This window comes from Lycorma delicatula, chromosome 3 (genome assembly GCF_047948215.1).
Source record: "Lycorma delicatula isolate Av1 chromosome 3, ASM4794821v1, whole genome shotgun sequence".
In the NCBI taxonomy this organism is placed as follows: domain Eukaryota; kingdom Metazoa; phylum Arthropoda; class Insecta; order Hemiptera; family Fulgoridae; genus Lycorma; species Lycorma delicatula.
In genome coordinates, this window is record NC_134457.1 from 42170828 (window position 1) to 42186827 (window position 16000).

The 16000-nt window shown below is 29.8% G+C and overlaps 1 protein-coding gene across 2 annotated transcripts in view; it reads right to left on the bottom strand.

The window, feature by feature from the left end:
• Positions 1 to 1747: 1747 nt before the first annotated feature.
• heca (hdc homolog, cell cycle regulator) overlaps positions 1748 to 16000 on the bottom strand; it is a 550635-nt gene continuing 536382 nt past the window's right edge. For both annotated transcript variants that reach the window (XM_075358855.1, XM_075358856.1), the window contains 2 exons: positions 15719 to 15907; positions 1748 to 1900 (listed from right to left, as the gene is read on the bottom strand). In XM_075358855.1, the coding sequence (XP_075214970.1) occupies positions 1748 to 1900; positions 15719 to 15907 (342 nt within the window). The remainder of the gene's footprint in view (positions 1901 to 15718; positions 15908 to 16000) is intronic.

The following is a 16000-nucleotide window of genomic DNA, read 5'->3' on the forward strand; positions in this document are numbered from 1 at the left end:
GTACAGTTACATTAGAATGATAAGTCGCTTATGACTTTTAACTGTTGATGCAACTATAAAAGTATTAAAAAAAATAAAAAAATTCTACTGTGTTTATCATAAAAAAATTATTTATGAAAACAATATTTTGACAAAAAAATACATAATAGAAATATAAAAAATAAAATATCACGGACAATTGTTACAGGATTATTAAATTTAATATTTAAAATATAAACAAAAAAAATTAATGAGCAATTTTTCAAATATTTTTGTGCGAAATTACTAATGCTTCATATTGCCAAGTATTAATATACCAGAATATTAAGATAGAACTAACTCGGATGTTAGTAAGGAACAAATAAGATATACAATACATATTAGCTTATTTTTCCTTCCTAAAAAAAAAAAATTGCAATAAACATTGAGCAGATAAAACGTAGCGCACACTTACGTATTAATTATTAATTAATAAAGATATTTTAAATGACTTGTTTATTTTAAGCACCATAAATACTGTACTTATGAAAATTATTGAATCAAATTTAATAATAAAAATTATAATAATAATTTACAATTTATTTCGAACATTAATCCCTGAATAAATTTTTTTACCATAAAACATCTTTCAACTATGTACAATCAAATACTTATATAAAGCTGAAAAAAAATTATTGGGCAGTAGTAATGATATTGAATTTCAATTGTTTTTAAATTACTGATTGTTAATAAAAGATAAATTATACATTATCAATTAAAAAAAGATGTGTGAATATATAAATAAATTGTCCTAATTTAAATGATGTAATATCATTAGAATTTAATATTTAACTAATGACTAAAAATTAAACAAGTTTATAATTAAAGCATCAACAAAATAAAATAATAATGTAAACTAAATAAATTGAACTAAGGTACCAAACTATCTGATGTAACAACAAAAATTTAACAATATACTACTAATTAATTAATTACATATAGATCAAATATATTATGGTACCCATTTATTTAATATGTAACCACAATTTTTTAGTCTAATATGAATTAAATATAAATTTAATAATAATAACATTAAAAAATGTAAACAAAAATATTATTTATAATAAAAATAATAATTTATAAATTATTTATTCACTAAATTTTTTTTTAACAAACAATTTTCACTAAAATAAAATTTTAAAAGATTTTTTAGTAACATTTTTTTGGTAAAAATTTTATAATTTTTTAAGTAAAATTAAAATTTACTAAAATTTGAATAAAAGTAAAAAATCTTAATCTTATCTCATTACGTATTTATATAAGTTTACTATTTTTAAATATATCGTGAAATTAATCAAAATGATCAATCATACTAATCCTTTTTATTACAATAATTTTGTTTACATTTTTTTTTTAAATTAAATTTTATTATTTGATCACATTCTTCCTCCCACATTGAAATCATAAATTGTAAAAATTAAATGTTCTAAAAATATATAAATTATGCAATTAACCTAAAATAATGAAAATAAAAAAAAAAACAAACCAAATACAAAAACAAAACAAACTATGCTCTGCTGCTTTTACAATTGATGTAAACATATCTGTGAATATATATATTATGTATTATGAGTGTATTATATACATACATATATATATGTATTTTATGTATTGCTTAGAATATACCAAGGTTGCTTACTGAGAATACAGTGTTTTGTATCTGATTCTCCCAGATATCCCTTAGGAACATCTCAACGGCCTTGGCACGGACCGTCTGGACAGCCGGATGTTAGGGCCACTCCCTGGCATAGCAGAAGGGCAATGGTTTTACAAAGTGAAAATCCTGAGCTGTACAGTGTGGGCATGCAACACGGTGACTGTAGTCACTGAAGAAATTCAGTCGCTGATGAGGCATAAGTAGTGGCTTCTGACAGCTATTACACTGTAACATAATAAAAAAAAACATACTGGTTAGCACTAACAGTAAAATTTAAATTAAAAAAAATTAATAACAAATTGCCAGTTAACCAATTTTTATTTAACATACAAACATCTCACTGATTATTTGATTACAAATATTAACAAGAATTATTTGATTGCTTTAAAAACAGTCTGTCAGAACGTTTTTTCTTTCTTTTTCTGTTTAGCCTTTGGAATCACCGTAAGGTATGATATATATGAATGTAAATGGAGTGTAATCTTGTACAGTCTCAGGTCGACCATTCCTGAGACGGGCAGTTGATAGAAACCCAACAACCAAAGAAAACTGTATCCACGATCGTGTATTCAAATCTGAATAAAAATAACTACCTTAACTAGGATTTGAAACTTAGAACTCTCATCTTCAAAATCAGCTGATTTGTGATGATGAGTTCACCATTAGACCAACCCAGTGGGTTAGTCTGTCAGAACAATATGTTCTGTTTGATGGATGCTATAATTTAATAATCGCTGACTGTGATCTGACACAAGACACAGCTGCTTTTCAAAATGATTTAGCCATTCTTAAATATATCAAGCAATGAGTTGTATCCCATTTCTTCTTCTGTGAGTCAAACTATACTACACTTAAGAACACAACATGCCAAATTTATGTAAATATTAAATAACACTCAGAACTACAAATGATACCTTTCTGTTCTGTTCACCAGATTGACTGGCAACATAATGAACATTAAAGAAATAAAAAAAATACCTGTAAGAAATAAAAAGCCATACAAAAAATCTAATGAGAGACAAGTGGTTTTATAAAAATAAAAACAAGAAAAGCAGGAATTTATATTACTTTTTTAACCGTGCAACTCAAACTTGAGCAAATTCCTCACAATTTCAAAAGAATGGCAGTGAAAACCGTACTCTTAAAACAGATATATTATAAATCTGTTAAATAATATTGTATTATGTATATCATATATATATATATATATATATCTATATATCTTTATGAATTAAATTTATAACAGCTCCCCCTTTTCTGAAAAGGTAAATCTTCATAATATAACATGAATCAAGGATCATTTAAAAACCTGTAGTTATTCATAAAATAAGATTTGTTGATTATGCCAACAATCCAGAATTTGTTGATATTTGCTGGAACTTTGAGATGTTTAAAAGTCATATAGTGTTTAGTGTTTCAGGAGGAAGAAAAATCATTTGGTAACTGATTTTAGAGCACAAAAAGCTCATACAAACTATGTCTGAAAACGCTTTGTTATAAAGTTATGGCTAACAAAAAATTTCACTGGTCTCATCAAGGGACATGTAGATATAGATTAGGTTGGTGACAGAAAAGTAAGGGAAAAAGTTAAAAAAAGTATTGATATGAATGGAACTTTATTTAATAACATTTATTGTAAAATAATATGTACAGTATAAACAAAGATATTATTTTTAATGAAAGTAAATTAAAAGTATCTTAATTTTTCAAAGGTCTAAATGTATTGTACTAAAAACAGTTGTTTTAATTTTTACAGAATAATAACTTTTTTCTGTTAAGTTCTGTTTTGTATTTTATAATAAAAGTTGATTTTTTTGTTCTTTTTTTTTATAAACTTTATTGCATTAATTTTCTTAGAATTAAATTCTCTAAAAGTTTTAATAAAAAAAAAATTATATATTTATGATTCATTAAGTAAAGTTATTTTGTACTTCAAATGTAAAAACCACATTTTTTGTCGTTGAAGTTTTCTGTTTTACATTGGATAACATGCATGGAAGAAGCAGTTCTGGGAACTATTGTATTTGATTTTTCAGATCAAAAACATAAAAAGACCATCAAGTTTACCATTTGCGTAATGTCTTAAACATTTCAGTATGATATAATTTTACCTGAAATTCGGATGAAATATTTCACTAGCTATAACTCAATGTCAAATCATTTTTGGACATATGTTTGTATTGATTTTTTTCTTACTTCAAGCTCTAGAATCAGTTCCCAAATTATTTCTGTTTCCTCCTGAATCATTGTGTATATACAAAAAATATTAGATCGAATTAACAACTTTCTCAATTTACTAAAGGGAGGCAGACAGCATAAAACAACAAATTAAAAGTTCCTTTTTTGTCCAGAAACATAATGTACAAAATAAAGAAAAATGTTTTATGGCCATCATTAAATTGGTCCAGTGGTAAGCAAACTGATTTCTAGGTAGTTTAAGTCCATTAAGTGTATTTTTGATATTTTTACAATAATTATAAAAAAATAATTAAACAATAGATGTAAAAAATACTGTAAATTTACAAGAATATTGTGTAACATGTGAATTATACTTTTTGAAAAAGTGAAAATGGAAGTGTACTTGTATTTAACAAAATGCTAATTCAAATAGAAATTAAAATAACTGATTAGAAGTAATCAAGATATTTTAAAATTTCTTACAGTTTTGAAAGGAAGATTTGTAAAAAAACATGCTAATTATCCACCTAAAAATGGACATGGAGTCAAATAATGGATCATTGAACTTTTAATTAAATAAAGAACTTTCAAATTTTCAAATTCCTTATTGAAGGACCTCATACATAAATATCTTACAACACTTATTCTTGGCTGTATAGGTAATCTTAATAATGTAACATGGAATCCAAGGATCTTTTAAAAACCCCTCTGGTTATTCGTAAAAAAATCTTATTTGTTTATTATGCCAACAATCCAAAATTGGTAGGTATTTGGCTTTTGGAATTTCAGATGTTTGAAAAATCAAAGAAACTTTTTTTTAGATAATCTTAAGCTTCATTATTGATTTTAATTTGGTAGAACAAGTCTGTGCCTTACTGAGAACACAAAAGAACAGGAGTCTACAATTTAAATATCCTTCCAAGTTTGTGTAGGGACTTGATCAACTCCTCATAATTCCAATCAAATATATCATCAAAGTTCTTTCAGATCAGTTTGATTCACCAACAAATTAAATTTTTCAATAATGGTTCCTAAAATGGGTGTCTACAGTTGAGACATTTTTAACTCATATATATAAATACTAACCCAGTATTTAGCAATAATTTGGATTCTACAAAATTCTCTAAAAAAATTTAAAGGTTATATAACAACTGATCTTTTATTAAAATCATAAAAATTTGAATATTATCTTCACATAACAATAAAAGTGAAAAGAGAAAACAGACTTAAGAAACATTCAAATAATAAACTATATGGAAATTTGCACGTAAGTTTAAATCTTTCACTAATTTTAAATTAAAACATTAAAGAAAGTAATTGAGACCATCAAATAAGTCAAATGATTAAAAATACAACAGATTATTACATCACAGAAGAAATCTATGCTTTCAGTCTATAAAAAAACCCTGGATTTTCATATTTCTCTTTGTTTTTAAGTCATCTAAATTTTAAAAATGGTTTACAGATATAATTAGTGAATAAAGTAAGGTATTAAAAATACATGTTGGAAAGAAGTGTATGTAAAAAGATAGAGTTAGAAACAGAGGGGACAAAAACAAATATATTAACAACACAAAACAGTCGAGATGGTAAAGACAGGATATTTATAAGACGGAAAGAAAAAACTGGAATAAAATATGTACAGAATGGATACCAAAAGAAGGGAAGAGGGATCAGAACATAAAGAAGTAGGCTCAATTGAGATAAGGAGCAGAGCTAGAAAAAATTGGACAAGAGGAAAAATAAATATACTTGGGACAGGCCTTTGCCCAGAGGCATTAAAGATTAATAATAACAACAGTTAGTATGTTGTTGCTATAATCAACAAATCCTTGGATTTCATGTTATATTATGAAGATTTACTGTAACAGTAAAGAAGAGCTGTCGTAAATCTAATTCATAAAAAATACAAGATACAGTAGGACCTCTCTTGATCGAGCTAAGTGTGAGTGTTGCCAACTCAGATTAACGGAATCCGCGGTTAACAAAAAGATTTTAATTTTTGTTCTTGAATTTGGACAAAAAACCATATTAATATCAAATTTTTAGCAGAATAAACCATGAATTAAAAATGATTGTAACAATATTATTTATTATTTTATTTTACTGTATTTATTATAATAAAATCGATAGTCACTAATTGCTCACATAAACTTAGTTTGTTGTTTTAACAAAAAATTCTGTCACCTTCTTTTGCCTTAATTGAGTAACATGATCCATAGCAGCAAGATCATGCCAGTTTTGTACTACTATTAAGTCAATGAAAGGAACATCGTTTCATTGTTCTAAATATCGGAACACTTTTGTGAAAAATACAGTCCCTTTGTTGGGGGTAATTTTCTGATTTTCATCAATTGGTTTGTCTTTCTAAGTGGAGATTTCATTAACCTCTTTTGTCATACAAGTAAACAACAACACACTACACTGTATTACAGTACAGCAGATACACTCACAAAATATAGACCAATCATTACATGTACAGTAGATAACAGAAACTAAAGAGAATGACTGATCTGTTGTTCTCCTTTACTCCCACAAACTGTATACGCAATACTAGTTACTATACAATAGTAATTACATACATGAATAATCTTAAGTAAAAGGCTGTAATAAAATTCGTACATGGAGTAAATGGCATCTTGGTTATTTATTTTTTTTTTTTTTTTTACTGTAATTTAGGCTTTCTGTACCTGAAGCGAATTTTAGATTTAATGAATGATTTGTAGTACAGTAAAAAAATGCGATGTCTGAGTGGGATTCAAATCCGCAACTGCCAGATGAAAGGCTGACATTACTTCACCACGGCAGCCAGTCATCTCGGTTAAGGGAGGCTCCACTGTGTGTATATATGTGTTGAAAATTTGTAAAAAGATACATAAAATACACATATATCTTGTATTTTTCTTTCTATTTTTTATAAAATTAATATACAAAAGCTCTTCTAAATTAAAAGAACTGTTTTTAGTGCCATTAGTTTTATAATGTGTAGAGGAAGTTTCTCTAGTTTTTGTGATGTAATTCTTATCAGATAACAGGATTGGAATATTTTTTTAATGAAAAAATATATATTTACATTATTTTAATTATTAATAGTATAATGATGTTCAGCCTGATTCATTTCAGATATTTAAAATAATTTTGTGAGAAAATTCAACAAAATTGGTTAGGACAAAAGAGTGGTGAAGTTAAAAAATTTTCAGATGAGGCATTAATTATATTGCCCCACTGATTGCTTCTAATCTTTTTTTTTATATATTTGTCTAAAATTCTTCTGGCTTCTAATTTTAATACTAGTGTTTGTTTGTTCAATTGTTTATTCTTCAATATAATTGTAAATTATTTATTTATATATTTAATACAGCATCAATGGACTTACATATACTAAACAAGGAGGTATTAATCAATACTTTTGTTTTTAATCAGTAATTTTATTTGATATATCTTGTAAAATAATTCATCCAATTCTATTTACCTTGACATACTTTTGATTTGATATACAATTTTCAAAAACAATAATTTGATGTTGTCAATCTGGTGAATTCTAAAATACTCTTTTAATTATTCAATACAAATTTAGTTATGAAATGCTTAGTTAGATTGCTTTTCTCTTAATTGTGTTATTACAGCTTCTTAATACTGGCATCAGAGATTCTTGGTAACTGAATTAAAAGTTTAGTGTAATGCAGACAGAAAGTATAAGACAGTAATTCAAAAATAATTTATACAAAATCTTCATAATCAGAAAATAATTAATTTCCTATTAGGAACAATTGTGGAAGTTAATTTACTGGCTTCATTTCAATAATTCTTATAAAAAGTAAAAAACAAATACTTTTTCAAAAGACTCCATTTACCAGTAAAAATTAAATTTACAAGTAATTTCTATAAAATTGTAATAAATAGGGAGAAAACAGGAAATATCCAATATAAAACAATCATATAAAGAAGAAAAAATAATAAAAAGAAGGAAAAGATGTGGAAGTAAATATCCTTTGAAAAACTCAGCCAGGTATCTGCTTCAGTCATGAAGATGAAATCAAACGAATTTAATCACTCTCCCTATCCTGTTCTTACAATTTCCCCCTCTTTCTTTGTCAAGTTCTTTTCAAATAACAACTAATCTCATGCTTCGCTTTGAACTCCTATTTTGATTAGGCCCTTGATCACGCCTAATCGGTGTCACTGCGATTTCCCATTACTTTAATTTTCTAGCCCTCAGTTCACAATTATCGTGTCTTGGGCAAATAATTGATTTTGTTCACAGAAATGAAACAGAGCGAAAGAATATTCATGGATGAATAATCATTAATCAAAATTATTCATTGGATTTAGTCTTAAAATAAAAACTAATTCTATCTTTAAATCTATTAAACTAAGAAAAAACTAAGAAAAATCACATACAATGCATGGTTTATGTTACTATAGGAATTCACCAGTATAGTTTTAAGGATTCAGTTAAGATAAAATTAACAAAAAATATTACAGAGAAGTGATTACCAATACTAAATAATCGATCTTGGAAAACATATTTGAATTTTCACTTACATTAAAGCACTTTGTGTATAAAAAACCATATCTAGTGATATGATAAAACAAAAGTCACATTTTTCTATACCAGCAAAGGGACATGTAAAACTGGAAAAAAACGTTTAACTAGTCGTCAATTCTAAATTTTTCTGTCTGTATTGCCATAGTACTCCATTATTTGAAAAATACATTTAAAAAAGCTCACAAAAAATACTGTAACAATAAGAAGAAGAAAAATATTTTAGATTAACTAAGAATTATGTTTTTTTCTATATATAAAATTCAAATAATCATAAAATGTACCGGGCTTCCTCCAAAACTTAAAAGCAAATATGTAAAAATACTCAAAAAATCATTAAGCCTAATAATTTTAAAAGATTTTTAATTCTGTTAATTTAGTGACAGCATCTTACAATATATTGCCAATTTTGTGAACTAGTTTAAATTTCTGGCAAAATGTTATAAAACATACACAATCCAGAAGAATTTGATTTACAACTTATTTTCTCTAAGATGTAGAAGAAAAATGTAAAAAATCTAGAAATTTAAGAAAACAATCAAAAACTGTTCTCAATAAGATGAATATATCATTGCAAAAACAATGCAAAATTTGGGTACAAAAATACAATTAAATATTTAATTTTCTAAAACTGAATCTTTAAGTTAACCCAACACAGCAGTAAAAAATCCTTTTAATGAAATTTTTTTCACAATTTGCAGCACTGATATGTATGACATTGGCAAGATCTACATGATATGAACAATTTAACAGACTTAAATTGCAGGAATGTTACACTTACAATTTGACTTTAAAATAAATATATCAGTCATTAATTTTTTTGGATAAAAAAGAGAAAGACTGTTCCTTAAATTTGTCAAAAAATTGATTCTATTCATGATAAAACATTTTATGAACAGGTAAATTCTTATTAAAAATTTTAAACCTATTATATTTATGATGAATAAAGAATTAAAAGCAGTTTTTGCTTGTGGCAACCATTTTCTGGTCTTACAAATACCAGAGACATGTAAAAAATAGCAACAGGATATGGAAAAGAAGCATCTAGGAATTTTGATGCAAGGATTTCTTCACCTAATGCACTGCCAGCAGACTGGCAAACGTCTCATAGAAGTTATTTATATTTTCCAGTAGGAAGTTTTTTTTGGCTCATTCTTTACACAGACAACTTCTCATAAAAATTATCAATATCAAGATAAAGTAATGATATGATTAAGAGAATAAGCAAGAAACTTGGTAAGAGAATCAATTTGCCTAAATTCAAATCTTCTTGGTAAGACATAGAGTCAAGAAGTTGAGTCTAGGTTCACAAGACATATTAAGATCGTTACTGTCTACGTTAAAAAATAGATAAGTTCCCAAAATTAACATTTTGAAATTATTTTCTAGGCTTTGTGCCATTATTTTAAGAATATACCACATGATTCTATGAATATTCTCATACTTCACACTATTATGGAAATATGTGTGGGAGAATGGTAGTGGTTAATGCCTTTCATCCAGAGGTTTTTGGTTGTCATCATAGTCTGTCATCATATATTGTATTTTTCACATGCTACAAAATTCATTATCAGTCATTTTTAGTAGGTGTAACCAGTTCGACACACAATGCCATATTGGTAGGTCATGATTTTAGTTGGCTCAAACAATTATATTTATTTGTGCGGTTTCAGTATTACTTTTGTGAATTTTGTTCTTTGTTAGTAAGTGTGTAATTGTTTGTTTCGTCATTATTTTGGGATATTATTTTCTGTGTAATAGGTTGTTTCGAGTTTTTATTGCTTGGGTGGTCTTTAGAATATCTGAGCTGTAAGATAGGTGGGTGGTTTATTTATTTAAGTCACTCTTCTGGGAGGCTTTTCCTTTTGTTTTGGTGCATTCTGTGATAATATACAGTTGTTTTTAGGCGTCTGAATTCAATAAAATTCAAATAAATTTGTTAATTAATCAGTTGTGATTTTGTTTATATTGGCAACGACCGTATTGGTTCTTTGTGATTGGTCACTGTGTTTGGCAGTGGCAATCTTGCATTGATCTGATTGGTCTTTCCTTTATTTACATTGTCATCTGATTTATTGGACTTGTTATTGACAGTGAAAAACTTTAAATTAATTTAATAGCGTTTGCTTGTTTTTATTTAGTTAATATTGGTTATGTCTGATAAAGGAGGTAAGAAGGGCAAAATGTGCTCCTGGTGAAGCAGTAGCTGAAGTGTGGCCTGAAGATTCCTCCTTATCAGAAGAAGATAAGCCAAGGGCTAGGGTATCACATATCTCTACCCAGAAAGGATTTGGTGCAGAATTTTTTCAAGGGACAGAGCATGTGGGGAGTTCTGTTTCTCATATATAAAAATATAATATTGATGCTCAAATACGAAATGCTTATGCAATTCTTAGTGGGTCCTAGGAGCAGTTCCCCTAAGGTATGTGAAAAAGTTATCCCCAGAATGAATGAATTCAAAGCAATTGTTTCTGCCATCATGGAAGAGTATGATAAGTTAGTTTAGAGGCCTCCAGAGGTGCATGAGGTGATTGTAAAGGAAAAGGTTTCTGTTCCAATTGTGGTGCCTCAATGTAACCCTTATTTTCAGGTATTGAAGGAGAAACAGGAGGCCAGTCTGTCTCAAAAGCAGGCTGAGGTTGTTTTCATTAATTTAAAGAAAGGGGTCTTGGCGTAATCTAGCAAGGAAATGAAGGACAAATTTCAGGTAGTCCTTCGACGAAAGAGGTCAAGCCTGAGAATTCGAAATATACATGAGACGAAGCTAGTTGTTGTTGCCAACAACAAAGAGACAATTAAAGTAACTTCCGACTTCCTCAAGGTCAGTAAAACCAACATGGAAGTCGCTTCTAAAAGGAAGAAGCATCGTAAGGTCAACGTGTATGATACTGATCGACGTCTATCTGAGGAGGAGTTAATGACTCTCATACAGGAGCAGAATACTCAGATGGCTGAGGCGGCCTTCAAGGCTAATTTTAGACTGTTATTTAAAATGGGTCGGCGTGAAGCAGAGCATTTCCACAGTGTCTTTGAGATGAGTCCTGAACTATTTAGAGGCTTCATATCTGAGGGTTGTTTATTGACTTCTCTTTTCATGTAAGGTTCAACATTGCTTCAAGTGCCGCCAGTTTGGACCCATACGGATTTGAATACTAGATCGTGGATACTGGTTTGGTGGTTGGGTTTCAATTAACCACAATCTCAGGAATGGTCAAACTGAGACTGTATGAGATTACGCTTCATTTACACTCATATATATATATCATCCTCATTCATCCTCTAAAGTACCTGAACAGTAATTCCCGAGGCTAAAAGGAAAAAGAGAGTTTGGACACATACAACCGTGTAAAAATCTGGTGGTAGTGTGGAGCACACTATGGGAGCACACAGTGGGAGCCACTGTGGTGGTGAAGGACACAAACAATAGGAGTGTCCTAAGAAGTTGGAGGCCCTGACTTCTATAAACTGCAGATGTCTTCAGAAGGACCATAAGCACTCTGTGAATAGTAAGGATTGTACTTGTTATCAGAGGGTTGTCACAATGTATTACCAATTCAATATCATTAGATGGTTAAAATTGGGCAATTGAATGCACAGGGTGCTTACACTGTACAGATTGAACTTGGCAAGATCGCCATACATAGGGGGTTGGATGTTGTTGTTCCAGTAAAATGCCAGTTTTTTTACGTCGGAAGAGATTTTATTTTGGTACTGATAGCATGTCTGCTGTACTGTGCAGAAGGGAACTTGACTATTTCTTTATTCAACAGCTCTCTAACAATCAGCATGTTATTATCCATGTGGATGTACAGAACTTGCATCAGTATGCTGCAAGTTCGTATTTTCAATATAGAGATCCTGCTGATCGTCATTTTGAGGACTGGGACAAAATCCTATAATTCTCTAGTACCAGTCTAATCCTTAATGGTGCAGATTTGAACGCTAAATCACTTTTGTGGCATAGCAGCTTCACCAATGATGGTGGTAAATTTATTTATTTATTGGACTTTTTAGCCCAATATGGTCTGCAGGTATATAATATACCTGGTGAGTTGCCCACCTACACAGATAATGTAGACGGGTATCAGTTTTTTGGTGGAATGAACATTAATGTTACTGTTGGTAACATTAATGTTGCTGTTGGTTTATTCCTACCAATGTTTGTTTGGGTGAATGCTACCACCAATGTTAACATTCCAGTTTAGCAGGGTCGTTTCCTGCATTGGCATGCAGACTGGAAAAAGTTTATTGAGTTTCTTTCAGCCAGACTTTGTGTTTTGGATCAGAGTCTGGATGTTCTGGACTTAGAGGACCTTTCTTCTTTTTCTGTTTAGCCTCCAGGAATTACCATTCAGGTATTACTTCAGAGAATGAATGAAGATGATATGTATGAGTGTAAATGAAGTGCAGTCTTGTAACTCTCAGTTCAATCATTCCTGAGATGTGTGATTAATTGAAACCCAACCACCAAAGAATACTGGTATCCACGATCTAGAATTCAAATCCATATAAAAGTAACTGTCTTTACTAGGATTTGAATGCTGGAACTATTGACTTCTAAATCAGCTGATTTGGGAAGAGATGTGTTCACCACTAGACCAAATCGATGAGGTTTGAACTTGGAGGACCTGGCAGAAGGTTAGCGTCCTATTTTATCTTATAGTTGTAAAGTGTACTTGTAGGTATTCTCTCTTCTGCCATTCTTTCAATATGGTTTGTCCAATTTAGTATGTATATTTTGATTTGTTCATTAAGGTTATAGATATTTAATTCATTTCTGATGTCAGTGTTCCTCTTCCATGTTGGGTAGGAATGGTACCCTGCAATATTTCTTAAAAATCTCATCTCTGTAGCCTGAATTATTTTTTCCATTTGTTTTATACAACACCAGGTGTTTCTGTTCCATAGAGAAATGCTGTGACTAAAGCTGTTAGTATTTTAGTATGGTTTCTTTCTGAACCTTATTTCTCAAAACTCTTTTTATGGTACCATATAGTAATTAAATTTCTCAATTTTACTTGGAACATCTGATTCACCCCAGACTGAAACTTTACATCCTAAATAATTTACCTGTGACACTTGTTCTATGATTTCCCTGCTATGTGTGATTTCTGATCTAATGATATATTTACCACAGAAAGCCATTACTTGCGTTTTTCCTGTGAATACTTTCATGTTATATTACTTTGCTTCTTTTTTCAATTTAAAGAAGGCCTTCTGCAGTTGATCTTCGGAGTTGGCAATAATTACTAGATCATCTGCAAATAACATGGATATAAGAAATTGTTTAGAATTTAGTTCATATGTATAATCTGGCATGCCATCTATCCATTCTTGCAGAAGATCGTCCATGAATATTTTAAATAATATTGGTGACATACTGCACCCTTGTCCAATTCCTAAATTTATCTTAATTATATTATCTCCCTCCCCTGAAATGGCTATCTTGGTGCTTCTGTACATTTCTTGTATGATACCTATGAATTGTTTTGGAATTTCTCACTTGTTAAATATTTGCCATAACTTTTCTCATATTACTTTGTCAAATGCTTTCTCTAAATCTACATGTAATGTATGTGTTTCGCTTCCAAATTCCTGATGTTTTTCTAACAGCTGTTTCAGTGCAAATATATTATCTATACAATTTCTACCATTTCTAAAACCAGCTTGTTCCTCTCTTAGAATCTTTTCTACTATATTTTTAAGTCTTTGTGTTATAATTCTTGAAAATATTATATAACCAGATGGTAACAGGCTTATTCCTCTATAATTTTTGCATTCGCTTCTTTCTCCTTTTTTTAAAGACAGGTAGCCATTCTCTATTCATTTGGGATGACCTTCCTTACCCACTATATATTTTATAAATGTAAATATCTCTGCTTCACATCACTAGAAGTATATTTTAATAACGCTACCACAATTCCATCATGTCCAGCAGCCTTTCTGTTATTGCTGTCCTTCGAATCCTTCTGCATTTCTGACATGTCCAGCCTGTCCACTTCTCCATATACTGTATTATCTCTCTCCTTCTCATCATTCTGTTCATTAATCATCTGTAGTTATTGAAAATTTTCTAAGAATTTTCCTGGTTCTAAAGCTCCTATTTTCACAAGATCCTTCTCCTTGCTATTTAGAATTTTCATTACTTAATATGCTATGTTTCATCACCCGTGGCTGTATTTTCTAGTCTTGTTATAAATAAGCCCCATTTCTTACTTTGTTGTTTCCTGCAAATCTTTTTCATGATGTTTTTTTGACTGTTACACTCTCTGTCTTTTTCATATTTTATCATGAGCCACCTAGTACATGCTTCTCTTTTCTTTTTAATGGCTTCTTCCATCTCTTCATTCTAAAAATTAATCTTTTTCTTTTGCCAATCGTTTCCAATACCCAAGGGTTTCATATGCCGCTCTATTTAATATTCCTTTTATGTTATTCCATTCTTCATTAATACCATGATTTAATATAATTCTTATGTTACGGATATCTAATCTATTACTACAGAGCAGTTTTACTGACTTTTCTTTAAGGAGGTGGATCTTGAATTGTAAGTATGTATGTCAAAAATATTAAAAGGCTTATGTTCAAAAAGATACTTATGACATACTCAAACTCACTAGAAGAAACAGTGTTCATAACCTTCAGAATAGCCCCTGCCTCATCAAAAACCATACTGAAACTACCAACAACTTTCTGAAATCCAATCTATCAGTAATACAAAGATGCAATACTTTCTCAAAAACCTTTCCAATAACTGACAGCAGTGTTAGAAGGCCTATTAGAGGAGCTCACTGTGGAGTTCTTGTCACTACCTTTAAACAACAATTTCAAAACACTCTTTTACCTGCAAACAGCATCCTATTAGAAATTCTAGTGAAAGTACCAACACAGATTCCAACAGACTGAACAAGGAGGTCCATCATGATTCCATCAAAACCCAGAGTTTTATTCCTACCAGAACAGCAAATTATCTGATATACCTCTACCTCTGTAATTTCTACACATAAAACATCAGAACGAAAAGCAGCAACTTCCTCTCAAGCTCGCAAATTATATGAGGTTTCAATAAAAGCAATTCAGAAAGCCCTACGTTTGTTCAATGTGTGGCTTAAGTGTGTTATGTAAAACTATTTAAATGGAAGATTTAGAAATAGCCTGGGTAACAATCTAAAAATATAACAAGAGTATTATAACTTAACATAGCTTTCCTTGTAGATTAACATACATTGAAATAGATATATATATAAGCAAGAACTGGCTTTTATTGCAAATTTTTATGTTTCTAGTATAATTTTAAAGAACATAAAATATTAACTTACTTTAAGTCGTTCAGTGCAGCAAGGCATGGCAGCGAATATGTCATAGGAATACATAGTCCCAAGAACTAGGGAAGAACCATCCCATGGAGTATTGCAATATCGGCATCTAAGGCGGCGACCTGGGGCCCATGCTTCCAGACAACCCATACACACAGCTGACAGGAACTGTGTACGACCTTCTACTTTGGTCTGTAACAAAAAAAAAAATAATTGTTACAAAATAATTGCAAAGAAAAATCTATAAAGATAAACAAATACTTATAACATCTATTTCATCAGGAC